Source organism: Brienomyrus brachyistius, chromosome 2 (assembly GCF_023856365.1).
Source record: "Brienomyrus brachyistius isolate T26 chromosome 2, BBRACH_0.4, whole genome shotgun sequence".
In the NCBI taxonomy this organism is placed as follows: domain Eukaryota; kingdom Metazoa; phylum Chordata; class Actinopteri; order Osteoglossiformes; family Mormyridae; genus Brienomyrus; species Brienomyrus brachyistius.
Window position 1 is genome coordinate 2,960,746 of NC_064534.1, and position 27,073 is coordinate 2,987,818.

The following is a 27,073-nucleotide window of genomic DNA, read 5'->3' on the forward strand; positions in this document are numbered from 1 at the left end:
ACTGTGCTATTTGTCCGGACAGTAAGTGTATATTTACTTGGAAAAAAAACACAATTTAACAATGAAAAACATACAAATTAAGAGCAACACAACAAGAATTAAGAAGAATGTCTTCTGTTCTCCAAAAAGTGACTGATAACTAGTAGGATGGTTAGAGGAACTAATCTCATCGAGCGCACCAAGCCATTCTAAGGCATTTGTTAAATTTCATGGCTGGTTCAATTAATTAGTTTGCTAGAGGTATGGACCAGCCAAACAAGGTGGGCTAGTGGTTGAGTCAAATACATGAGTATGCTGGACTGGTACTGCAAATACTGGGGTGACTTTAAATTGAAATTGTAGAAATTTACCGACATCATTGTTTTACACAAACATAAAGATCATTTAAATATCATTATGTTTGACTGCCTAAGATTTTTTGTGGAATATACACACTAATTGACTAATTAAAAACACACGACTTGGATAATTCCATCTAATAAAGAGGCTATGTGTACATTCCTCTCACTGGCACCTTCCTGATTACCTCAAATAACCAGGTAAAATACATTTCCCCCTCCCAGTGACTGGCCCGTGACCTTGTGCCTCTAATAGATGGAAATATCTACATGTGCATTCTATTATGGCACTTTTCTGACAACCGGCAAAGTTTCCCTGCAGTGCCTGGGCCCTGAACCTGCTGTTAATTCTTTGAAATGTATAAATTGTCGTGGTCGGATTCCTTCTGCGTCGAGAATTTCAGAGGCACTCCCTGGCCTAAACATTTATCGAGTGTCTCTGAATGTTTGTGTGTGACAAAAAACGTGTGGTTTGCAGCTGTAAAGATCATTGCCCTGCTCTGTACTGCAGCTCTGCCTCCTTCGCCTCCGTCTTTCTCCAGACGGTGGAAACAAAACGTTCCTCTGGGCCCGTGACTGCTGGGCCCTGTGGGCCATCGAGTTTGGGCTGTGGCGGAGCCGTGATGTCATGGGCTGGCACGGGGCGGGGGGGAAGGCCAGACCGGGGGAACGGAAATGGGCTGGCAGGTCAAGCCGCCATGTCTGTCTCTGAACGGAACCGTCGTGTTCCCCAGGTGGAGGAGGAAGAGGTTCTGCAAAGAATGGGAACCACAGGAGTCTCCCGATCAGCAGGATGTCACTGGTCACGAGCAGCCTGACACTTACTACCCCCCAGATTTGAAAATGGGGGGGGGGTGATTCTTAGTCATCTGAGGCATCTCTCTTTGGGGGAGCAGTTTTAGGGGGGTGAGCTGGGTGGCTCATGTAACTAACAATGAGGAACGTCACAGGGAAGGGGGGGTTAGGGTGGGGGGTTTTTGGGAGGGTCACGCCGCCTCTCTGGTGACCTGTCTTCTCTTCGCAGAAACTCCTGGAGCTGAACAACCTGCACTCGCTGGTGTCGGTGGTGTCGGCCCTGCAGAGTGCTCCTATCTTCAGGCTCAGCAAGACCTGGGCGGTAAGGCGGCTTGCCGGACGCGGGTTCGAGGCTCTGGCCGTGCACAGCACGCTTACTGTTACTGCCCCCCCGTTTGTGCTCAGTGCTGTCTTCTCTGCGACTGCTAACTTCTTACTGAATACAGCTCCGCTGGTACAAAGTTTCTTTCCAGTATCCTTGCCTGACAGGTCTCTCTCCATCAAGCTGCCTTTTTAAATGAGCCTTTTGGCAGGAGCAAGCCCAGCGTTTTCCTTTATTTGAGATTCATGTGAATCCAAGGGTCAGTATAGGGTCAGTGCTATCTGGGGAAATACTGCAGCAGAAACCGTGGCGAGTCTCCACCCCACCCCACACACTATTGTACTTCATAATAAAATGGGTTATAAACACCGATGCTGGGAATTATTGTCGTTCTTCTGATTATGTTTTTCCCATAAGTCTGTGGGTCGCCATGGTTATGCCCGGGTTTTGCCCCTTAATGCTGGCTCGAGTCTGTCCGATATCTGTGTCTGATTCCTCGGCCGTTCTCGACACTGACCCAGGGCTCGGCCGCTAATCGGTATCTCAGGGAGGGTGATTCCGAGGGAGCACCGACTCGCCCCCGCGCTGTGTCCGGAAGCCTGGCCTCTGTCACACCCGTTGTGCAGAGAGAGATGGCGTTCTCTCGTCGCTGTGAATTTTCCCTTAGTGTCAGTTACTGGAGTCAGATTTTTGCACGTCCTAAGTTGGAGGAGCCCCAGATAGCCGACGTGTCTGAGAGGTTTATCTTTGTTTGCCCGTCCCAGATGGGTGGGTCCCGCGTTCTCCTGCCTAAATGAAATCGCTCAGAAAAGGTGCAGCTCCAGATGGGAAAGTGGACACCTTCAGTGTTTCCGAGGACGGGGGGGGCTGTCTGTGTCCCCTCTGCTGGCTCCCAAGGCTCTTTCCTGCTGCAGAGGAATGTACGTCCCCGTACTGCCTTTTCCATTAGGAAGTCTGACCGACCCTCGAAGGCTGAGAACAATTAGGGACTGCCTGTGAAGCTGCAGCGCGGGGGCGGTCTGTCTGCAGCGCGGCGGCGGTCTGTCTGCAGCGCGGGGGCGGTCTGTCTGCAGCGCGGCGGCGGTCTGTCTGCAGCGCGGCGGCGGTCTGTCTGCAGCGCGGGGGCGGTCTGTCTGCAGCGCGGGGGCGGTCTGTCTGCAGCGCGGCGGCGGTCTGTCTGCAGCGCGGCGGCGGTCTGTCTGCAGCGCGGCGGCGGTCTGTCTGCAGCGCGGGGGCGGTCTGTCTGCAGCGCGGCGGCGGTCTGTCTGCAGCGCGGCGGCGGTCTGTCTGCAGCGCGGCGGCGGTCTGTCTGTCTTTCTATGGGATGAACGGCACATCAGCAAGGTGTTTTGGGGAATGTCGCTTATTCCCTTTAATTAAGCGAAAGGGCCCTTTTTACTGAGTGCATGTTGATTACTTGGTCTGGCTCGCATGTAATGCACATTTGTAATTAAAAAATTTCTGGACATGACTACTCAGTGTGAGAGCTCCCTAGCACCCCCTGCAGTTTGAAAGCAGCAATGCCCAGGTGATTAATCACACGGTCTCTGACCCTTCCATGTCCTTATGGTGGAAGGGCCACCTGGATGAATCCGTGTACATTTGGGTTGACCGGCGGTTTGGGGGGGAAGGAGGTAGGGTTGCGAGGGTGTTGGACAGACAGTAAAGATTAAAATGAGGGTCATGGGGTCATATGCTTCCTACCCAGCTAGTGATACCTTGCATATATTTTACCCAGAGTTCACTTGCCTGGGCCAGAGGTCACAGCTGCTCCCCACAGAACCACGCAGAATTGGCCGCTCCGTCTGGGCAGAGCAGGGTTAGGGTTAGGTGGTCTGCCGCCTTCCTGATGAGTCGCTGCCTTCGCTGCTTCGTTTCTGCTTAGCTGCTGCACCATAAGCAGCAGATCCATAGCAGAAACCCGTCCTTTCAGGAGGGCCTTCTTGCCACAGTGCACTTTTTCTTGGACGTGCATGTGCAGCCCCTGCCCCTGCTGCGAGCTGGTAATCAGCGTGAAATCCTGTGTGGCACGTCTGGGGGGGGGTGACTGCGGCTTCCTGCACAGGCGAGAGTGCTGCGTGATGTCGGCTTCTCAGGCATTATTCCGGAATGCTTTGCTAAGACCATTGCTTTTGCTCCGTTTCAGTGTGAAAGGATGCAGTACCTGATGTTCAAACCATGCCTGACCTTTTTCACAGGAGGCTGTTCTGCCGTTACTGACAGTTGCTGTTGAGTTGTCATACTTGACATGCTGTAGTTTTGTCCTACTCAGTATTAATACTGCTCTGTTCTTCCTGAGCTGTAGGCTAAACCCCAGCTCTGTCCTAGATGAGGATGGATGGACAGATGGATGGATGGATAGATTTGTGACGGTCACATGTCACAGACCTTCAGACAGTATCTTACTGGCCAGAATGAAGTCATGTTAGGAATTTGAGGCACTGACTGTCACTGAGCGCTTATTACTACTGAGTGCTGCTGCTGACTGGACTTTCCGACCCATTCTGAAGTGACTGTGTGTGTATCACTGGCAAACGTTAACAATGGTATATTTTCTGTGGAATGAACGGACGGCAGTGTGGTCGTAACAGACCTGAAGATATATCCCCACTAACTTTTGGTTACAAGTCAGAAATTAATATTTAGCATGCATTCGCCATTGCAGTCCCTTTCATGTGGGTGGGGATTTGGGGTCCTAAGTGGTTACACCCCTCCCCATGGCTCATTATAAATTTTTTGCATGATGATTGATGACACACACAATGGCGGCAGCCTTTCCTGAGGATTGCTTTCTGTTCGACCAGCGTTCTCTTGTGATCGAGGTCAAGTTCTTCCTGAATTAAAGGCTTGTCTCCTTATCGCACACACACGTCGGTCTCAGGGCTGCCACCCACTGGGTCCTTTTGTCCTGGCTGTACGCCACACTCGTGTTGCTTTGGTGAGAAGGTCATTCCAGGTTCCCTTCTGCAGAGTCTCAAAAGTGAGCTTCTGCAGACAGAAATCGGCAGAGCGCGCTGACGGACGGGGCGTCCACTTCACTGCTGTCATCCAGAACAAACCCCCCCCCCATCTCCCTCTGGCCCAGCAGCTATTATGAATGAGACCAATAAAACACTTGAGGAGTCAGGAAACCTTTTTCTTAAGTCCTGGCCCCCTCCACCGGGGCCGTTTTCGCTCCTGCTTCTCAGAAAATGGCCCACGGGTTGTTAAGTTTAAATCTCTGAGAAATGGCCACAGTAGCATGTTTGCGTTCTGCAGAAGGCGTGCAGCGTGCCTCTGGGATTTTCACACACCCTTCATGTTGGAACCGAGGGTCAAATCTGTGGGCGATGACCATGGGTGATTTTCCTGGCTCTCTCGCTTTCATACACCTGCTGGACTAATTTTCCCCACCTCATGGTGTGGTGGGGGGGTGATTCATGCACGCTGTACTGGTACTAAGGACATTTCAAATATCCTCCTTTTTGTGAACCAGTACAGAATTAGCTGTACAGTGAGCTGCCCGTACCTGCTGAGGCAGTGGGTGCATTTCAGGAAAGGTTGGAACCCTCCCTCTCCCCCCACTGAAATGGCTGTTTCCCTGCTTGACCTGCTTAAGTGGGTCCTTCATGCACGGAGAAACAGCCTCTCACTCAGTCAGTCTTTCATCCACTCCTTCTCTCCTTCACTGTATGACACACGCAGATGCGGTCTGAGTGAGTTATATGAATTTACAAACAGCCCTTGGCTGTTTGAGGATTGGCTGCTTCAGATCAGCAGAGGAAAGTATGATCTTGAAACATGGAACAGAAGTATAATGAAAAGCACCCTGTGGGTAAATTTAAGGGTCACTTGATATGAGAATTAATTTCACAGTGATGATGGTCAGAGGATTACCAAAGGTAAAACAGCTTGAGGATAACAGAGATCCATGCTGGTTCTTACTTTTTGACCATACTCCTGGATAATTAAGTTGGCATCTTTGTGCATTAGTTTGTTTTCATTTAATTTCTTTGCCAGCATGGGGTATAACCTCCTTTTTTGCTAGCTGTAATGCTTGCCTAACAATGTCCTTATACAAAGAGAAAAGAATCGGAATCAGAATTCTTTGATTCGACAAGTACAAGGTGCAGTTGGTGGCATTAGGTATACAAACTAGACATAGAGGCAAGCGTGCACTGATTACAGTGTGTAAGGAGCGTGCACTGATTACAGTGCGTAAGGAGCGTGCACTGATTACAGTGCGTAAGGAGCGTGCACTGATTACAGTGCGTAAGGAGCGTGCACTGATGAGAGCCTGAGTGCAGCCATGTGGTGGGCGACACCTCAGCACCACACCAGTCTGAATGCACCAGTGTGAGTTTTTTTCCAGTACCTGGAGTCCCAATCGGCCCACAAACCCCCAAGTTATTCCCTGTAAGCTGGAGGACCTCCTTACAGGGCTGGATGTAGATTATCGTGATACACAGGATGAAGCAATTGTAGGTTGTGGGTCTTGCTCAAGGGCCCAATGGAGTGGAATCACTCTGGACATTCATGGGATTTGAACCAGCAGCCTTTCTGTTGCTGGCACAGATCCTTAACCCCAGAGCCACCATTCTGCTGTGGACATAGAAGAAATAAAAATGTGCAGACAATAAATAAACATACAGACAAATAAAGGTGAGACTGCCAGGTGTACGGCTGTACAGTCAGTCTTGGTTGGTATTGCTGCAGTTCAGTGTCCGTCCAGCAGTTACCATATAAGGCTACAGTATGAAATATGTACAGCTTCAACATACAAGATGCATCTTTGTCTCTTCAATGAATTAGATTTCTTGTTCCAGGTTTACAACACAACCCAAGTTAGATACGTTGGTGCACATTGTCTGATAGGTCACTGAGAAGCTCCTCTGATCCTTCAGGTATAAAACCGGCCGCGGTGTTTCACATGGTTCCTCAAGTAAGGCCCTGGTGGGGGTGTTCCCTCTGGTTCTTTCGGTAGAGGCCCAGCCGTGGTGTTCCCTCTGGTTCTTTGGGTAGAGGCCCAGCCGTGGTGTTCCCTCTGGTTCTTTGCGTAGAGGCCCAGCCGTGGTGTTCCCTCTGGTTCTTTGGGTAGAGGCCCAGCCGTGGTGTTCCCTCTGGTTCTTTGGGGAGAGACCCAGCCGTGGTGTTCCCTCTGGTTCTTTCGGTAGAGGCCCAGCCGTGGTGTTCCCTCTGGTTCTTTCGGTAGAGGCCCAGCCGTGGTGTTCCCTCTGGTTCTTTGGGGAGAGACCCAGCCGTGGTGTTCCCTCTGGTTCTTTGCGGAGAGACCCAGCCGTGGTGTTCCCTCTGGTTCTTTGCGGAGAGACCCAGCCGTGGTGTTCCCTCTGGTTCTTTCGGTAGAGGCCCAGCCGTGGTGTTCCCTCTGGTTCTTTCGGTAGAGGCCCAGCCGTGGTGTTCCCTCTGGTTCTTTGGGTAGAGACCCAGCCATGGTGTTCCCTCTGGTTCTTTGGGAAGAGGCCCAGCCGTGGTGTTCCCTCTGGTTCTTTGGGTAGAGGGCCCAGCCGTGGTGTTCCCTCTGGTTCTTTGGGGAGAGACCCAGCCGTGGTGTTCCCTCTGGTTCTTTCGGTAGAGGCCCAGCCGTGGTGTTCCCTCTGGTTCTTTGGGGAGAGACCCAGCCGTGGTGTTCCCTCTGGTTCTTTGGGTAGAGGCCCATGCCGTGGTGTTTTCTCTGGTTCCCGACACCTGGGGCTGGATTTCCACTCGCTCAGACGCTCTGCGAAACATTCTGCTTAAAGTCAGCTGGCTGTCACTTCAGGTTTCCACCAGGCCTCAGACGCTTCGCAGAGCAGAATATGATTGTGGAGAAAGAGCTGGAGTCATGGTTTCTGGGCCAACGGAACAGTATGTAACAGGGTGGTGCCGGTGCCAGAGGACTGTGGCTGGACCGTTTCTGCATGTGAGCGGTTCGAGTTTAGACCGGGGTGGCCTGGGGGCGATTAGGCTCCCCACCAACCTCTCCCTCCTCCGAAAAAAGCCAGCTGTAATGATCCATGACTAAAACCTCCCTGCTGAGCAGTCAACAATCCTGAGCAACTGCTTTCTCCTGTAGAGAAGTATTAAGTAGTTAAATGCAAAGCGAATGACGAGCCCTCAGAGTGTGTTCGGCACACTGGCGATTAGCGGCTCTCTGTTTAATTCGTGCTGTCGCTTATGGCTGTTCGTTAGTCTGTCCTTGCGGGTGTTTCATAAAGCAGGATTTCTTGCTTAGTCGGATAATTTGTTAGATATAAGGTAGTCTGGAGTTAGTGAACGAAGATGAAGTCCATTTAGCCTAGACTACCTTAAATCCAACAAGTTATCCAGCTATGCATGAAATCCTGCTTCACAGAACTCCTGCATCTTTAACAATCTTGTACATCAACACTGGAGTCAGTGTTAGGAATGTGACTCGGTGGGTTAGGACTCCATGCCAGTGATCGGAAGGCTGTCGGTTCGAATCCTGGGGTCAGCAGACTGATGCCGCTGAGGGGCCCCTGTTCAAGGCCCCTAACCCCCAGCTCCAGGGGCACTGCACACTGGCTGACCCTGTGCTGTGACCCCCGAACTTGCTCTCACCTGTATCTGTGTCTCATGGAGAGCAAGATGGGGTATGAGAAGAGAGAATTTCCCCATGGAGATGAATAAAATAACACTATAATTCTATTCTTGATTCTTTCTTGATTCTCTCGGCGCTGTTCTAAGACTTTATCGTGGATAAAGGGATGGGAAGAGCCACACAGCCTTGTGGTGATCTAGTGCTTGTCAACACAATATCCAGTCTGGACTCATTCACCAGGCCTGATTTACAGCCTGTGTGTATGATGTGTGAAAAGCACACAATTTCCTTACAAGGATGAATAATGTACCTCTGTTCTGTTCTGTAACATGATATTGAAATGCCTTCATCAGCACAGAGGTTTGGGCAGCTGTTCTGTAACCATGAAGGTCACCGTTAAGCTTCAGGACTTTGGGAATAGGGACCATGGTGGTTTTGAAGTGCAGCAGATGAGAGAAGCTGCCAGAGCATGCAGAAGAGAGGGCAAGTGATTCCGGGAGGTCCGGCTCACCGTCGGAGCAAACTGCAGCCGGGCAGCCATTGATTTAAGTTCCTTCATATTGGGGGCTCCTATTTGAATTTCTGTTCCACTCTGAAGGTATAGTTGAATTTTGTAGTGTCTCTGCGGTGTGCAGTTCCTGACTGAGGAGTGTGTACTGCTGCTGTTGGCCTAACAAGGACACTGTGTCAGTGTATTCGTCTTTGGAGGTGCCAGGTGTCCCGTTCCAAACTTGCCATTCTCACACTCCGGAGAGCAGGACTTCACAGCTGCTGTTTTTGGCTTGTGGGATTTTCACTTTTTCTTTTGGGATGGAATGAGAGAAGGCTTGTGTAGTCATGTTCGCCTAGCGGCACACGTTGGGGAAATGCGATATGCATCGGGATCTGCAGTGAATCCAAGCAGGGTGTTTCCGCAGAGCAGGGATCACCAAATCCTGTCCCGGAGGGTCTAGTCTACACCACAGTTTGCAGATTTCCCTACTAAACCTGGAAATGAGCTGGTGAGCTGAATGAGGCGTGTTTGAGCTGGGAGATCTGCAAACTGTGGCGTAGACCGGCCCTCCAGACTGGCTCTGTCCCCATCATCCCGGCTTCCTAATACAGTTTCCTGGGAGTATTTCCGGCAGGAATTAGGGAACCCCTCCATTATCTTTGCTGTTGAAACACAACATTTTTCCGTAAATGTCCTTCTAACTACAGGATTTTTTTCTGTATCTTTCCCATGATGTTCACTACTTGGACTTTTTACACTATAAAAAATGTGAAATAGAGAGAACTTGAAATATCAAGGCAACGTGATGTGACACATTTTTGAGTTTTCCCAACAAGCAAGACTGAATATGTTGCTTTAAGCTTGGGAATCTCAAAAATCCATTGCGTCACGTTGCCATGATATTTTAACTTATTCCCACTCCGCAAGTTTTTATACTGTTCTATAGTTTAGAATTTGATGGTTAGTGGGCTTGAGTATCTGATTGGCTGTTTGATCGTCTTTCTCAGCTAATCAGCCGAAAGGACAAGGCCACGCTGGACAAGCTGGACTACCTGACCTCCAAGGAGGAGAACTACACGCGCATGCGGGAGTACATCCGCTCTCTGAAGATGGTTCCTTGCATCCCCTACCTGGGTGAGTGTTCCCTGGGTGGTCCCTCTGATCTTCTGCGGTCTGCTGGAGACCTCCACGTTTCCATGAGCTGCCTATGGCCTCGTTTTGCTACCGGTTGAGCTTAAGCAGATCCCTCGGTTTGAGCACTTGTCAGATCATGGAAGGGTTTCTGCCTTAGGTGGCCTGGAACAGATCAGGCGTGTTTTTTTTTTTATAAAAAAAAATGGACATGTGACTTTCGCCTCCCCTCTGGTCGAGAGCTGGTTAGCTTAGTGGCGTTTTAGGAAATCTCAGTTTGTGTGGCAGAAAGCCGCGGGGAATCCTCAGCTTTGTGTGTGATATGTCAGCCCCACGTTGGCTGTGGGGGGGCTGTGGGGGGGCTGTGGGGGGCCCTGAGGCCGTGGTCTTCGTTGACTTTGCTGTCACACATGATCGTAATCGTCTTTTCCGGCTGAGGAATCGTGCCTTTTCATACGTTCACCAGGTACAAGGACTCTTCTCTGCTCTCTCCTGGAATCGGCTTCTTTTCCCCTGTGCTGGGAGAAATGTCTTCAGGAAGGCTAATGGATGCTACGTCCCCATCTCTCAGTGGCTGAGATTTCTGGCTTGATGGTTTTGTGGGCCCTCTGGGACAAAATGGGACCCGGTGGGAACCGGAAGCAGAGGCTGAGGAGCTTAATGGAAAGCTGTGGCATTTCACCTTTATCAAGGGGGCTTATGTGTTTTTCAAAGGTGCTGAAAAGCATAAAACCTGGTGCTGTGAAGCGCAGGCACTATTGTGACACATCGGCTAAATAAAGTCAGTACAGAGCTAATGAAATTCTCAGCGTTTTTTTTTTTATTTTTTATCAGTCTGGCCCCTGATCAAGCAGATGGAACTTTCTGTAACCCCCCCCATGTAATATTTGTAGTGGTTGGGCCCGTAAAAAGTCTGCACACTCCAAGTGCGAGATTCAGAGAACCTACCACATTGATGGAAATCCTGATTAAAGTAATAACTCTGTACAGTAAAGCTGCACAGTGCTGTCGTTTTGATGCTAAGCAGTTAATGTCACTCCCATACAGTCTTGTTTGGCCATACTGAAAGCTGCTGTGTCCTTGTAGAGTTTGAGGTATAAAGCTGCAGGGAGACCTGACCGACTCCTTTTTAATGACCTTCTTGGGTTACGGAGAAGGTCACTGCTTTCTTAGATGCCATGAATGTCCAGCAGGGGGCAGGGCAGCATGTGCGGTAAGCATCAGTGTGATGTTCCTGGGGGACTGGATGTGACACAACCCTCCTCTAAATGGGACGATGTTTTAAGGACAATTAGGGCTGCGCCCACAATGGACTGGACTCCTACCAGAGCTGTTCCCCTGGCATGCCCCCCCCCCCCCCCCCCCAAACACCAATGACCCTGACCTGGAGAAGCATCTAAAATTTGGATGGATGGATATGCTATGAGAACTTCTGTTCCAATTGGCTCTCCTGATGTCTCCTGGGAGGGTTATGTTCAGATGTTCGCTGTAGGACGGTTTGATTTTCCTGTAGGTGCTGAGCTGCGTGGGTGTTGGGTAGAGATCGGTCAGCAGCCGATTTAAACTGGACGATTTTCATTTTAATTAGTTGCTCAGTTGCTTTTAATTCGATCTCAAATACTGATTTTGTGGGAGTCCACTTCATTGTCTAATTAAGGCTGATAAGGCTTTGTGGAGCGAGGTCGCTCCCTTTTAAACAAAGCGTTGCCGTTTAGGATCCATCCAGGATAACGAGCTGAATCACGTGGGCCCCTCATGACCTGAGACTCTTCTGCCCCAGTGAACCAGATGTGCTCATGCTCCCGATTGGGCAGGCGGCTCTGCCTCAGTGCTCTGTCCCCGTCCTCCCGGCTTCCCTAATACAGTCCAAGGGAGTATTTCCGGCAGTGTGCTACAAACGGAGTCGTCTGAATGGCCACCTGTCATTCACTCCAGCTCTTAACCTCTTGGGCGTGTTGTGAAATCTCAGCTGAATTTGAATGGGGTCAGGTTTGGGCAGTGCGGGGGTGGGGGGGGGGGGGACATTCTATGTAAAGTGAGCGGTGAGCTGTTTCAGCTGTGGTTTGTAATGGGGATCAGTGATTCAGCTCACACAGCGGTCCGTAAGACCTGGGGGAGCCCTGACATCGTAATAACAGTCTGTTTGTCTTGGCCAGCGAATGTTTGTTTTGGTCTTGTGGCTGTTCTCTGTACAGGGGTATTTAAGTCACGTTTATAAGTAATTGAATCTGACTTGTGTGTGTGTGTGTGTGTGTGTGTGTGTGTGTGTGTGTGTGTGTGTGTGTGTGTGTGTGTGTGTGTGTGTGTGTGTGTGTGTGTGTGTGTGTGTGTGTGTGTGTGTGTGTGTGTGTGTGTGTGTGCGTATTTCTCTGAATGTTGTGGGGGAAAAAACCATTACTCACATCAGACTGCATTTGTGTGATGGCTTGTGACCTCACCCACTTCAGTCCTGCCACCAATCACTGTCTGTAGTCTCTGCATGTGACTGACCAATCACCATAAAACTCACATGTTTACTCCAGAAATTCTGATTGACCTTTTCATAGGTGACTTTTATGTAAGCCTGTAAGCATCTGTGGTTTAAAAAAATAAATAAATAAAATTCTGTTTTACAATTATTTTATTTTTGTTCATAGTGACTAAATTAGAAAGCATACTGCCATCCCACAGTAGACTGTAGTTTGCTGTAGATACTCTGTTATAATGATCGTCAGTCTTGCGCAGGACTTCACACGTTTATATTACACCCTGCTTTAATGATGAGGCTATTATGTACACAAGACAATGAATCTTCAAACAAGATCAGCCTTTATACGGTACATATGGTGGTGGAGGCCCTTGGGGATAATTTTAAAGATTTTCCTATCAAAAGTAGCCTATTGTAGCACACAGCAGTGGACGTCATATTGTCCGATGTTCCCTGTATCCATACATTGAGTACATGGCTGAGGTCTGGGGGATGTTGGATTTTAATGGTGCTCCCTCCTCCCACCTCAGACTACTTTTGGATATTTCTTGGTTTCATATCCAAGCGTTCTGGAGTACTAAGAACAACATATTTGTTGGCCAACAGACATTACACTCAAAAAATTCCTCCTAACTCCAGTCAGCCTTGGCGATTATCCAGTCCCTGCCGGCTGGGTCCTCAAAGGTAACTTGGATGTCTGATGCAATGTTCTCTACTGAATCGGTTGTTATATGCTAAATAACTGAGTTTATTGAAGTCCTTAAGTATTAAAAAAATGGGTTAGGAGATACTTGAATTGCCTTCTTCCTGTGAATAAATACTGTTGTTCACATGAACAGGAAATCTACTTGCTAAGCCTACTTGCCCATAAAAAATTCTGACCCTTGAAGGTTTCTACAAATACAGTGGATGCCTGTTCCGGTCCACTTGTTTTCAAGTCTTAGGAATGAAATGGGGGGGGGGGTTATTTATTGTATATTGAATAAATGTTCAGTAATTCCAGTCAAACCTCTGCTCTTCAGCTCTGGATGGAGTCTCTGCTCTTTGTCTCTTGCTAATCCCCACAGTGATAGGAGAACACAGCTGACTTTTGGCTTGACGCTCTTGTCAGGGGGATGGTCTCTGTTCAGGCTGCGTCTCCATGTCAGCACGCTATTCTTGTTCTATCTTACTCCCTTCCAGGTCTCCACCCACAGTCCGCGCTGCTTTTGTTACCCCTGTGCGAGTAATTTCAGTCATTGTCACTGCATGGTCCTCATACGCCGAAAGACAAAACACACACACACACACGAAAGCCTAAGGAAGGGTGGGAGGATAGCCGACACGCGGAGTGAGCCGGCCTATCCCAGGACAGTTCTCGGGTCCGGGTCGTGGTGGGGTCGCCGCTTTCTGGTTCTGGTCGCATCCCGTTAGTGGAAGGTGTTGGGGTTTGGCCGGACCATCATCACCACCTTCTTCAGCGAATAGGCCGCGCCTCGGAACTCGGCCCAGTAGACGCCGTCCTGATAGTGACTGCGATAGTGTCCTCCCCGGTACCACACGCCGTTCAGGTTGGCGTGTGCACAAGCGTTGTACCACCACCCTCCCTTCTGGTAATGGGCACAGTTGCCTGTGTGGAAATGCAAATGCTGTTAAGATCAGAGAGCCCCCACTGAGACATTAATGGATCCTACCGGGTCGCGTGATTGTGCTTAACAGAAATGCAGTTCCTGCCTCCAGACTGTTACGCTGTGGTAGCCTGGGCTGATGTTCAGCTCCAGCAAATAAACGTTCCATTTCAGTTCGGTGTCTTTCCTCTCCAACCGCACTCTTGTACATTTGATGTGTGGTTCAAAAACTTGAGTAACCATGCAGACATTATGTCATGGTTCCCTCTGCCAGACTTGATTCAGCTAATATGAATTGATTGGTTATATCAGAATGCCAGCTGTTGGAATACGTCGGCTAAATGGACTGGCCAAGCATGTCTGAGGAGAGTTTTAGAGTAAAGTTGGGAGTGTGTTTTCTGGTGTTTGATGACATGCTGTGTCACACAGGATGGAGTGGAGATGGTGCACTGCAGGTACCTGTGTATACGTCATGGTCCCTGTCTAGCGTGGTGAACTGCTTGCCGTTGTGCCAGGTCAGGGAGTCGCCCGCATTGCCGTGGTAACGGCCCACACGCAGCCTGTAAAAGTCGGCCTCGGGCTCCAGGCGGAAGCTGGCGTACTCGGCGAACACCCTCCGGCTCGACCAGTCCTCCATCATCACCAGCAGCTTGTAGTTGCCTTGGTTGGTCAGCCAGTAGATGTTCTCCAAGCCCAGCCAGTACTCTCCGTCAATGTTGCCAAATCCTTGCTGTGGAGCAGAATAGAGGCTCTCGTTAAGGTTCTCATGTTGCTTATCCCAATCCGTGGCACCATATTACTGATCTAGGTTAAGATGGGCTGACCTGTTTGACATACAACCCTAAGCAGATATTCAGGAGTAGATCTCATAAGAGCCAAATGAGTCTGTGGATCTAGAAAAAGTTTTGTCAATGTTGCTATTTCACAGCCTGTGGCCTGCTAGATTGATATAGAAGGTAGGCAAGTCATGTGACCACCATGATCAAGGAGTTAGGAACCTTGGTCCTCCTGTATGACCAATGGGGATTGGCGATCATGAGAAAGAAGGCTAAGCCCAATTGTAACAGACCAGCTGTCTAGAGAATACAGGAGGTGAGAGAGACAATGCGTGTGAAGGACCTTCTCTGCCACATGGTTCACATTTCTGGACGGCTTGGTTTGTTTGTGCTCTGCCTCATTTGTGCTCTGGGGTACGGTTGAGCTGGTGTTTATATTGAATTTCCCAGTTTAGGTGCCGAGAGCAGCGAATGAACTTGTGCTCGGTTCTGTGAAAATGTTTTGTTTGCGTATTTTCGGGTTTTAAAGTTGTTTGTACGTTTATGTTGCAATCACACGACATTCTTTTAGGGTCACTGGAGTAATTGTGCTGAAAAAGCCCTCTTCCCTCAGAATAAGGCTGTGGATGCATAAGAATGTTTATAGGGAATCATGGGAGATTCTCATGGTACCGGTGACCGCGGTGTGAACCACAAAGGTGCCGACGGTAACTCATTGTATGTCCTCATAGCTGTACATGAGGCTCTGATATTTCCATCAGACTTGAGCTCTATTCACACGTCAGCTTGATAGAAAGTCCAACACTAGTGGTTTTAGGACCTTAGCTGGTAGCACCTGTCAGGTGGGCCTGGACAGTGACGCTATATGGTCCAAATATCTCAAAGACATTGTATCGGGTGTCGGTTACACACAGGTTGAATCTTTAGTTTTAAATAGGCATGTATCAATATTTCATACTAGTCCCTGAATCGGGTCTGGTATCGGGGCCAATACCGGATGGCAAGTTCTAATGCTGGCTGTTTACCAGTGTCTGTATGTATTTCACTTTTTTCCCTGCAGAGTGCCTGGCTTGGTGCTGGAGTGGGGGGATTTCAATATTATTATTTATCCTAATATTTTTAAATCAGTATATTGCATATTGCTATAATGCATATTGGTATAATGCATGTCGGTATAATGCATGTCGGTACAGTATAATGCATATTGGTATAATGCATATTGCCCAGTCCCAATTGGTATCTGTACCAGTGAGTATCGGTACTCATACTGCCTAGTTTTAACCCTGAAATACATGCAGACTTCCTTCGTATCCTTAAATTACATTAAATGATCACATACTGGATATGGGGCTATAGTTTGTATATTTTTGCATAACAATTTCCTGCCCCCATTTACCGTTACTGATATCTAGTTGGATGGCTAGATGAACACCGCTTCAGTTCCCAAACGTCTCCTCAGGGGCACCTCAGCCGTTCCATGATTTTGTCAAATTTCACCAACAGCTCAATTAAATAATTAAATATATTGGTTTAAAAAGTCAGTGACAGATTGACTAGCTGTATGAGGTTTGCTAGTGGCCAAGTCAAACAATACATGGCTGCACTGGATGGTCGCTGCAAATACTAGGATGATTTTAGCAGAGGTTCTGAAATGGCTAAGCTGACACACATTGACAGGCATAATATTATAGTTTTACACCAACATGAGGATAATCTGAATATCATTTTCTTTGCCCGACTTTTGCACAGTACTGTGTGTGTGTGTGTGTGTGTGTGTGTGTGTGCGTGTGTGTGTGTGTGTGTGTGTGTGTGTGTGTGTGTGTGTGTGTGTGTGTGTGTGTGTGTGTACACACTCTCATGATTTCCCTGGTACATCCCCTCCTGCTTGGTCACCTTGTACACCTCCCAGTTCCCGAAGAAGTTCACCGAGCCGTCCTGCCGCCTCTGGATGACGGTCCAGCCGCCGGGGTCGTGCCGTTGGTCGCACCACACCTGCATCAGACGGTTGCCATTCTCAGGTTTCACCAAGTATATGCCGCTGGTGTCGTGGCCGTCTTCCAGCGCTCGCAGGCAGTCCTTCCAGGGCCCTGCAGGGGACGCCAGAGAGCAGCCTGGCATGACGTCGCTGAAGTCGCCGTCTGTTCAAAACTGGAGGAATCGTGTGTACATTCTGCATCTCTACATACATGTGCAGATCCTGCGGGTTGTCAGTTTTTTTTTTTTTTATATAGCGCCTTTTCACGATGGAGTTCCCCCAAGACACTTCACATGCGTGTGATGCGTTACATCATTAAGAGAGAATAATGCAAGAACAGGGAAAGGGAGGACAAAGAAATGAAAGAAAGAAAGGTAGATGACAATGGAGGAGAGGAACCAAAAACTCCCCAGAAGGGAGAGTGAAACCTACTGGGGGTCCAAGGTCAATTGGCTGCCCGACCCCCCCCTGGGCAAACTAACATCACTGAAACTGCAACTAACATTGCACGTGAATTGCAGCTAACAGGCTGTTGTCTGGTTAATGCTTATGGTTCCTGTGTCTTACAATGTGTGCCTGTGTCTCTTGCCTGCTGCCTGCAGAATCACGTGCCTGATAATAAAAATCAGTGCTGATGCTTTATCCATCCTGCTTTTCAGTAGCCAGCCTTTGTACTGGTGATTGTTTTCCCAATAGCTTAAGCCCCGGACGTCATGCCAAGCACGTCGAGTGGCTCGCCTTCCTGTGTGGGTCCGAGGCCTTGTCCTCAGCTCCCTTATTCCGTAACGGGGAAAAATAAACCTTCGTTTCCCATTGAGCCCTGACCTGTTGCTGCTGTTGTACAGGAGCCCGGGAGGGATTCCGGCTTAATCCAGATGGATTTGCTAAATCCCTGCCCAGGTATCCCAGAAAGCAGCCAGGTGTGAGACAGGAACCTCAGTCACGCACGTGTCTAACGGCTGCTGTTGGTGTTGCCAGGGACAGTGTGATTTAAATGATTCTTTATGTGCCATTTGTATGAGTACATCAGCTTGCTTCTCCTCGCATATCCCATGATGCTCTCCGTAGAGACACGCACACACGGGGGAGAATGAGGCTTGGAGTCTGAGAGCCGCCTCCGCTAATTAGCCAGCGGCCCTAGAGCATTTTGGGGGTTAGGGGCTGTGATTAAGGACCCAGCAGATTCGCACTTCCAGTCATCCAGTCACCATTCTCAGAGGTGTATTATCACCCCCCCCCATATAAGACTCCCCAGCCATTTTTATGAGTGGGATTTGCTGTCTCTGTCCAACACTGTCTCCATGAGGCCTCCAATTTAAACCCGAAAACCATATGATCCGCAGCACAGAACCAAGGAGGAGGTCTGTGTCATGATCACATGATCACTTGGGGACGGACCGGGTTCGAAAGTGCAGCAGCTGCAGAGCTGTCAGACGTTTTAACCTGGATGTTGGGGTCTTAGCCTCCATCTATAGAGGTAAATATACGCCTCACTGACGCCGCATTTCCCCTTCAAATGGCTCGGGTTCTGAATGGCATGAAGAGCAGGCCGTTTTGGGGGCTTTGGACGGTCTTTCTGCCCTGTAAATTATCTTTAATCACTGTGAAATATGAAGACAGATGGAGACGAGCACAGTGGCACACTGAAATGTCAGCCCCCCCCCCCCCCCCCCCAAGTGGTGAAGCAGCACTTTCACACCGTCCCCTTCAGCAATAATTTTTGGCCAAACACCTCCGGTAACAGGGGGTGCTGCACGCTGCATGTTCAAACAAGGTCTTTTTAACTGGGATGCTCACAGACATGCAGACAGCAGGCCGCAGCTTGGACCAAAGCGGGACTCCCCAATTTCTCCGATTTCCACTTAGACAGACTCCTGCTTAGCAGCAAAAATAAACATATGAACTGGTAGCTGTTTAAGGTGACGAGTTTGGCTCTGGGCACCTCTGGAACAGGACAGCATTCGTGCTCCTGCTTTAAAACGAACCACCGCTCAGGTTTCCGGTGCCTGGGCGGGTTTGTTTATTTGCACGTGTTGCCTTGGAAACCGCAAGCGTGACGTCCGAGAGGATGGCATCAGCTCAGCCGGTTACATTCCATCCTTTGCTTTGCTTTAATTGATTTAAACCGCTTTTGTTTCATTAATCTCCCCCCTGAAAGTCTGCACCCTGTCGTACTTGCGAGAATGGAAAGCAGGTTTAACTCTCAGCAGATGTTTGCAGCAGTTTTGGTGATACCCAGTGGCAGTCACGCCATTCTGAGGAGGTGCTACTGTAGCTTAGCGAGGCAATTTCACTTTCTCTCAGACAGGGGGCGCCAGGTGAATCTTGCCTAGGACACCGCATGAGCTTTGACCGGTACTGACGGTATCTGGTAGCTGGTTCAGCCTCATGCATTAGTGGATCATTCCCGGTGTCTCCTCGTGTCCGGAGCCCTCAGGCATCATGCCCCGGGTGCTGCCTCTCACCACGTCTCCACTCCAGCCCAGATCTCCTTCCTCCACTTGATATGCTCGACAGTAGGGCTACTACTCCTCTCAGACGGGGAAGATTCCGCAGGGCAAAGTGCTCTGTCTCTGTTGCCCGTCAAGGTCTGTGAGGAATTAACAGGATTCCAGGACACAATGTCCCTACCCCTGCTTTGTTTTGATGCGCTCCGTAGCCTCGCGTCTGTAGCTCCCTCCTCCTCTGTCACTCCTCCCGCCTCGGTGTCGCTCCCGCATACAGCCTGCCTGCATTATTCCTTAATGCTGAGTATTTTGGTGAGCGTTTTGTGCTGGTAACGTGATCTCAGACCTGGGTGGGGTGATGCCCAGAAGGGTCCTTCTCTAGTTGATTAGCCTCCCAAATGGTGAACTTTCAGGCCTTTGAAAGGTCACCGTGGTTTAACCTCCCTTAATTTCCTGCTAACTGTTGATTATCAGGGCCGGTTGGCCCGCTAGGCGACATTGGCTGACTTAGGGGGCGCAGCCCGATACTGACGGGCCGGATGAGAGGGAAACAGACAAACCGATCTGTGAGAGGAGTGTAAAGCAGAGAATGGGATGGGCGCACTGCAGGCTGGGATGATAACTAGCCGGTAGTGTTAGCTTTACTTAATCACTTCTGTCTGCTTCTTAATGCTCAACAGGTTTTCACACAACCAGTGTTGGGCTTAATTGCTTAAATGCAGGCCATTGGAGAGGAGCTTAGTGAAATGGTGGAGGAGATGGCCTCAGAGGAGGTGTTCATAGGGACAGCGTCAGACAGGCGTTCGATTGATGTTTGTAGCCCTTCTTACTATGTGGTTGAAGTCGTGGCATGCAGCAGCGATAAAAGCGCTACCCCTGTCCCGGCCACGTCGTCACTGTACGCATCAGTGGGCACTGCTCATTTGCAGGACCACTTCTCATGGGAGCCCAGCTGGAGCAGCGTCAGCCTTGTTAAAGCGTGCCCCGCCCCCGCTCCGCCTCGCCCCCACCCCCGCCCCCTCCCTCGCGTGCCCGACTAGCCGTAGCCTGGCCCAGCTGGAGTAAATGACCTCATCAGTTCCTTGATGTCGAAAGCGCTTTCGGTGATGCGCGCCCCTCGCCCCACTCTGTTTACATTGTGCATCCTGGTCTCCCCCGGTAAGAAGGCTTCAGAAGGGAATGTTGGACATCCTCTGTGTCGTGGCTTTCTGTGTAATGTGATACTTAGAGGCGCTCGCGCTATTAAAGTGTTTTCACTGTCATTTTGAGCGGAGTCGTTAACCGTACCGGTGGTCTTTTATACTTAGATTTATTATCGAGGGTGAAAGCCCACAGCTGTGGATCCATGGAAGTCTCTCCTACACGTTCTGCATCAACTGTGTCAAAGTCCCTCCCTAGTTGCAATCACGGCAAGATTTACGGCAGAACCGGCTCAGAGCCCATGTCCTGTTTGTCCTGCTGTGGTTCTCTGCACCGTGCGCTGTACTGGGCAGGACCAGCGATTCTCCTGTTCGACTTCAGAAAAAGCTTGGAAACATCAAACACGTTAAATGAGACCAGATGACAAGGTAGTTAACCCCAAAGCAAGTTGCGAGGGAACTTGCTAGCAATTAGCAGCTAGTTGTGTGTATTTGCTGAAAAACAAATGCTTTCTACTGGTCATCTGCATTTTTACATTTGGCATGGGCACTGGTACAGTGACAATAATGGATATTATAATTCTCTGTTCTTTATAGAGGAACTTTTTTTCATAGAGCAGGACAGATGTTGCATGTTGTGTAAACCATCCCAAGTGAGGGACAGCTTCCAGGTTCCCTTATTTCAGGGCCTGGCCTGTCAGCACAACATTATCTCAGCAATAAACCCCTGCTGGGGGGCCGGTGTCTTTCTTTCTAGCATGAACCCACAGTCCCTGGGAGAGTGTGGCGTTTACTGACTCAGTTGGCTGATGTGCTGCCTTCTCCCTGACAGATGGCGCTAGCTGTGAGCTGATTAATGCCTTGGGAAAGAGCCGAACCCCCCTCCCAGGTGTCCTGGGACCCTGTTTATCTGCGATGATGCCGTTATGGCTTGTTTTTTGTCTTTTTTTGCCTCCACACTCAGAGATCCAGGATTCCTGATATTCCGCGCTCATGTTTGCTTGATGTGACGCAGCTCTCCTGTGGCTGCTCGATTGATGGAGACATTCGTTACTTACAGAATTCGCGATTCCTTCTTTAGGTCACAGTTTGCAGGAAATGCTGTAATCTAGTCATTTTCCAGTGTGGTTCTTGCAGAATGTTCTTACATGGTTCTGGCTGACCTTAGAAAATTGGGCCAGATAGTAATAGCTTTGTTTTGACACTAACTGAAATATGACATCGTATGTGGTTTCAGGGATATCTGCTGTGCTCTTTGTCAGGGTGGGTGGTCTGTATTAAACGACCGCCGTCTCTGGTTCACTAACTGCTAACAGGAAGTTGTCATGGGTTGGCATGACTCACCTGAAGGCTTGATTGTGACGGGGGGGTCACCTGTCCCATTCGATGTGGTCGGAAGAGGTGATGGCGCTTTGAGGTTCTGGTCGTTCTGGATGTCGTTGGTGATCTGGTTGGTAATGCGGGGGTAGGTGGGCGGCTGGTAGGGTCTGGTTTTCGGTGGAGGCTGGGGTGGGGGCGGGGCCTGCGGTTGGGGCTGTGGCGGTAGGCGGGGCTGTGGCGGGAGGCGGGGCTGTGGCGGGAGGCGAGGCTGGTGGCCAGGCCGGGCGGCCAGGGGCATCCTCAGGCACTGCTCCTCCAGCCGACTGATGGTGGCCGTCTGATTGCTGGCCAGCATGGCTAGGTGCTCGTACTTGTGCTCCAGGTCCTTGTAGCGGTTGACAAGCTGCAGCATCTCTGATGTGTGGTTTAGCACGCGGCTTTCGAGCTGCGAGAGCTCCAGCGCATTGTCCCGCTTGCGGATGATCTCGTGCAGCAGCTGCATGTAGAGCTGCGTGACGCGCGAGTTCATGTTGCGGCTCTCCTTGCGCAGCAGCTTGACCTCGTTGACCAGGCCGCCGTCCACCTCCACCATCAGCTGCAGTGTCTCGATCTGCCGCTTCTGCTTCAGCAGCTCCCCGTTGAGCAGCTCCAGTTCCTGCTTGTGGACTCGGTTCTCCAGCAGTGAATCTGGCTCTTGCGAATTCACACAGATGGCGCCCGTCACCTTCCTCTGCGGCACGATGAAGGTGTATGAGCACTTGTCCTCCTGTTGGCCGTCACCAGTGGCTCGCCCACGGCGTGAGCGCTGTGGCCGCCCGTACAGGAAGTCGTGCTCTGGGCCACCCTCTCTGCCCTCGAACTCCTGCGCCTCCTCCACCCCGGAGCCGGGTCTGGAGACCAGGAGCTGGAACAGCAGCAGTGTGGTGAGCAGCTTCATCGTGGGCAGGATGGGCCCCGGTACCGTGATTCCCGTGGATGGTGGCCTGCTAGGGACAGAAAGAGCGGGGGATCAGGGTGGTTGTGCTTGCAGCGTTTATCTGCATGAACAACTGCTTCTGGAACCGAGAGGATGTGTTACGAGAACAGCTATGAAATGCTGAGGAACACGTGCCACGTAACAGGCTGACACCCAACAGTGGTTCCAGTTCATTCTGAACCCTTTTTATTTTAAATTTCAGCACAAGCATCAACACTAGGCCATGCTATTGGGGCAGTGTGGCGATTTCCCAGAATGCTTCACTGGCTTGCAGGCTTCTGCCCGCTCGCTGAGACAGCTGCCATGCAGAGTGTTGCCCTTTTAGGTTGCATGTCCTATTGTTAGTCCTGGACCATCAGTTTGAGGCTTGTTTTGCTTGTAAAACTTCTGTCAGCCTGCTGCAAGCTGTCGACACATTAACGATCAGCCAGACATTCTTTCCGTGCTTTATGTGGACCCAGGTGTCTGCTAACATCTTATTCATGCTTTAATGTTATAAAATTTCTGTTTAACATCATGGTGATACAATAAAAATGTTTGGACATCGAATATTAGCATCTGTCTTTGCAAACACCCGGGGCAGCGATTCAGCTGATCCCAGTGTGCATGTTCTGGAGTCAGAGGTTCTGGGTCCAGGCCACGTGCATGAGCACTTTCGCAAAACCCACACAGGCCGTACTGGCGTTTACAACCCTGACGTCAGCGGGAGGGAGACTCCTGTGCTCAGGAATGCCGAGGTTCTTGCGTGTGGCTCATTGGTTTTAATGCTGAAACGTGTCTGTGTCCTGCGTGCCGGGGGAGCCGGGCGGGAGCCGGGCGAGCGAGAGCGTGCTCTGGGGGAGCCGGGCGGGCGAGAGCGTGCTCTGGGGGAGCCGGGCGGGCGAGAGCGTGCTCTGGGGGAGCCGGGCGGGCGAGAGCGTGCTCTGGGGGAGCCGGGCGGGCGAGAGCGTGCTCTGGGGGAGCCGGGCGGGCGAGAGCGTGCTCTGGGGGAGCCGGGCGGGGCGAGAGCGTGCCGGGGGAGCCGGGCGGGCGAGAGCCGGGCGGGCGAGAGCCGGGCGGGCGAGAGCCGGGCGGGCGAGAGCCGGGCGGGCGAGAGCCGGGCGGGCGAGAGCCGGGCGGGGCGGGCGGGAGCGTGCTCTGGGGGAGCCGGGCGGGCGAGAGCGTGCTCTGGGGGAGCCGGGCGGGCGAGAGCGTGCTCTGGGGGAGCCGGGCGGGCGAGAGCGTGCTCTGGGGGAGCCGGGCGGGCGAGAGCGTGCTCTGGGGGAGCCGGGCGGGCGAGAGCGTGCTCTGGGGGAGCCCGGCCGGCGGGAGCGTGCTCTGGGGGAGCCGGGCGGGCGAGAGCCGGGCGGGCGAGAGCCGGGCGGGCGAGAGCCGGGCGGGCGAGAGCCGGGCGGGCGAGAGCCGGGCGGGCGAGAGCCGGGCGAGCGAGAGCGTGCTCTGGGGGAGCCGGGCGGGCGAGAGCGTGCTCTGGGGGAGCCGGGCGGGCGAGAGCCGGGCGGGCGAGAGCCGGGCGGGCGAGAGCCGGGCGGGCGAGAGCCTGCTCTGGGGGAGCCGGGCGGGCGAGAGCCGGGCGGGCGAGAGCCGGGCGGGCGAGAGCCGGGCGGGCGAGAGCGTGCTCTGGGGGAGCCGGGCGGGCGAGAGCCGGGCGGGCGAGAGCGTGCTCTGGGGGAGCCGGGCGGGGCGAGAGCGTGCTCTGGGGGAGCCGGGCGGGCGAGAGCCGGGCGGGCGAGAGCGTGCTCTGGGGGAGCCGGGCGGGCGGGAGGGAGCGTGCTCTGGGGGAGCCGGGCGGGCGAGAGCCGGGCGGGCGAGAGCCGGGCGGGCGAGAGCCGGGCGGGCGAGAGCGTGCTCTGGGGGAGCCGGGCGGGCGAGAGCGTGCTCTGGGGGAGCCGGGCGGGCGAGAGCGTGCTCTGGGGGAGCCGGGCGGGGGAGCCGGGCGGGTGTCCTCAATGATTGTGTTCAGAATCCCCGATTTTATGCTGGTTGGATCTGATAAATTTATGGTTACCGCAATCCATGGTTACAGTATGATCTCCGGCTGACATGCATGTGGCGTGACACGTGTTTGTCTTCCGTGCACCTGGTGTGTGAGTGCTGTTTGTTTCTGCTGGCCTGGGTATTCTGGCACTGTCCTCAGGACGTGCGCTCGAGCAGAACACCCCAGAGTGGGAAAGTGGCCCTTGGGGCTCCTTCAATGGGAATCCGTTGTGGATCATAAAGGGGCGGGGCCTCAGTGGCATGATGTCATCACACTGCAGTGAAAGTGCACATAATGTCCACTCAAGAAGTCATACGAAAAGGAAAATTGTCAGAATTTTTGCTTGTTTGTTTCTTCCCTCTTCTTCTCGGATGAATGACGCAGAATTTTCCTCTACATCTTCGTGGCGCTGACTGGTGTTGATGGGGTAATGGACGATCTCAAGCCTACGGGGCTCCTGCATCCAGGGTGGCGATCTTTGCCTCCCGAGAAGACATTGCTGCGTGGAGCTCGGAAGCATTGGGGGGGGGGGGATTTAAGTAGGAGCTGCACACACATGACCTTTATTACTTGAAGTGGGAAATGCATCAAAAGGTTTTTCTGCCACCTCAGGTGACCAACACCCCTCCTCCTAGCTCAACTGCACCCCCCCCACACCCACCCCCCCAATCTTCTGGAATCTGGGACATTTTCCATGTGGTCTGTGATGGTCCTGTGAGACCTGCTGAACACTGGTTTGAGTCGTCTTATCAGAGTGCTTCATATGGTTCACCTTATATGACATGGAGGCAGGTCCAAACAGTGGAGAACGTGGACAGGACACCCCCCACATAAACCCCCCCCCACTCGCTAGTGATGGCGAGAGCTTCCGGCCCCACATCCCAGCTTCAGGAAACCGCACTGTGAGTAAGTCCATGTCCCGGGAAAGCTGAGCCAGCCGCAAGCTTCCGGACAGCGTCACAGAGTGGGAAATCCGAGGAAACCCCCACTACCTCAGCATGTGCACTGCGCCCCTAATGCCCCTACAGTGCGTACATCACTGCTGCCGGTACTATTTACTGTTATAATGTAATCAATGGACATAAAAATACAGCTGGAATAGAGCGAGATGCAGGTTCAGCATTTTGGCCCAAACTCACAGATCCCTCAAACACCCCCCCCCCCAGTGGGGTGGCCAGGTATTTTCATGGGATCACACGAAGCGAAATACATAATCACCAATAACAATAATAATCTAATTTGAAATAAATGTTACCAATTTAAAACGCAACATGAATAATTAGAATAAACCACATTTGCAATCAGTCAGTTAAAGGACCACAAGGGTTTTCAAACCTGTTCGTTCAGGAGTGCAAACAAGATAAGCAGGCAGACGGAGGTCATGTCCTACCCAGTTAGTGCAACTTGATGGTTTCGCTTGGAAATAAAATCTCTACAGCTGCATTTGGGGGTGGGCACAGGGGCTTCTAACGGGCTTGTACATCTGGGGTAATTTGTAGTGAGAACCACCCCCCCCCCCTTTAGGCATGTGGCTCCCTGGATGTTCGGTCTGCACCGTGAGGCTCCCTGGATGTTCGGTCTGCACCGTGAGGCTCCCTGGATGTTCGGTCTGCACCGTGAGGCTCCCTGGATGTGCGGTCTGCACCGTGAGGCTCCGTGGATGTGAGGTCTACACCGTGAGGCTCCCTGGGTGTGCGGTCTACACTGTGAGGCTCCCTGGGTGTGCGGTCTGCACCGTGAGGCTCCCTGGATGTGCGGTCTGCACCGTGAGGCTCCGTGGATGTGAGGTCTGCACCGTGAGGCCCCCTGGATGTGAGGTCTGCACCGTGAGGCTCCCTGGATGTTCGGTCTGCACCGTGAGGCTCCCTGGATGTTCGGTCTGCACCGTGAGGCTCCCTGGATGTGCGGTCTGCACCGTGAGGCTCCGTGGATGTGAGGTCTACACCGTGAGGCTCCCTGGGTGTGCGGTCTACACTGTGAGGCTCCCTGGGTGTGCGGTCTGCACCGTGAGGCTCCCTGGATGTGCGGTCTACACCGTGTGTGCGGCTGGCTTACCGGGGAGACGTCACCTACACCGGCTTTCCGTTCAGACCACCGGTTGTCCTGGCACAGCAGAAAATGCCCGTGTGTCCACAATGAAAGTCATCACAGATGTGGGGACCAAACCCAGCCCTGGTTCCACACGTCCTTTTTCACCAGGTCGCGCTCTCTGTGCCAGTTCTGCTTTGGACCAAAACCTCGAACGCTGTGAACCTTCCGGAAAGTCCTCTTCAGTAGTGGTTCCACTGTGCATATGCAGCGTGGCTCAACGAGGATCCCTGCATGATGTTTAAAAAAGGAGTCTTTGTGTGCGGATGAGCTGCTGCGATGGGGTGTTTCACACCTGGGGAATTAAGGCCGGTAGCTGAGAGACGGTCCCAGGCGGGTTCTGTCACCCCGTGGAGGAGGATCACTGACGAGGAGATTTCATGTCTGCTTCACTGCTCTGAAGCTTCAGTGTTTTTTAACCACCCTTCCTCCCTCACCCCCACAAGTTTTTTCATGATGAATTAGATCCAGCCACAAACATTCTCTCCGTTGTCAGACAGCGATTTGCGCCGCCCTTTCTCCTCCCCCCGGCACGAACAGAACTCCAGGTCTCCGCCCCCAATCACACAACCTTCCCCTGGTCTCCCTTCTCTGTTCCATCCCTTTTTTTCAGCCATTGCCAGTGATGATCTCGCTGCCTGCTGTGATGCCATTTCCGAAGCGAGCAGGCCGTGTCCTCGGGCTGC

General features: G+C 51.8%; 2 protein-coding genes across 5 annotated transcripts in view; one reads left to right on the forward strand and one right to left on the reverse strand.

Moving 5' to 3' along the window:
• Nucleotides 1–27,073, forward strand: part of ralgps1 (Ral GEF with PH domain and SH3 binding motif 1) — a 123,778-nt gene that overhangs the window by 51,797 nt on the left and 44,908 nt on the right. For all 3 annotated transcript variants that reach the window (XM_048984798.1, XM_048984799.1, XM_048984800.1), the window contains 2 exons: nt 1,363–1,455; nt 9,494–9,620. In XM_048984798.1, the coding sequence (XP_048840755.1) occupies nt 1,363–1,455; nt 9,494–9,620 (220 nt within the window). The remainder of the gene's footprint in view (nt 1–1,362; nt 1,456–9,493; nt 9,621–27,073) is intronic.
• On the reverse strand, nt 12,220–26,826 carry LOC125714127 (angiopoietin-related protein 2-like). 2 transcript variants are annotated; one of them, XM_048984802.1, is made up of 5 exons: nt 26,355–26,826; nt 21,373–22,331; nt 16,361–16,554; nt 14,151–14,421; nt 12,220–13,693 (listed from the first exon to the last, which is right to left on the reverse strand). In XM_048984802.1, exons 2-5 carry the CDS (start codon nt 22,283–22,285, stop codon nt 13,494–13,496), a joined length of 1,578 nt encoding a protein of 525 aa, XP_048840759.1. In that variant the 5' UTR covers nt 22,286–22,331; nt 26,355–26,826; the 3' UTR covers nt 12,220–13,493. The 2 variants fall into 2 exon arrangements, with proteins under 2 accessions (XP_048840759.1, XP_048840758.1); XM_048984801.1 differs by having other exon boundaries at nt 21,373–22,334.

Coding starts and splice junctions, on each gene's coding strand:
- LOC125714127 (XM_048984802.1), bottom strand. CDS start 22,285: ATGAAGCTGCTCACCACACTGCTGCTGTTCCAGCTCCTGGTCTCCAGA. Junction 14,422..16,360: donor GGAACTGGGAGGTGTACAAG/GTGACCAAGCAG, acceptor TCTGCTCCACAG/CAAGGATTTGGCAACATTGA. Junction 13,694..14,150: donor GGACCATGACGTATACACAG/GTACCTGCAGTG, acceptor ATTTCCACACAG/GCAACTGTGCCCATTACCAG.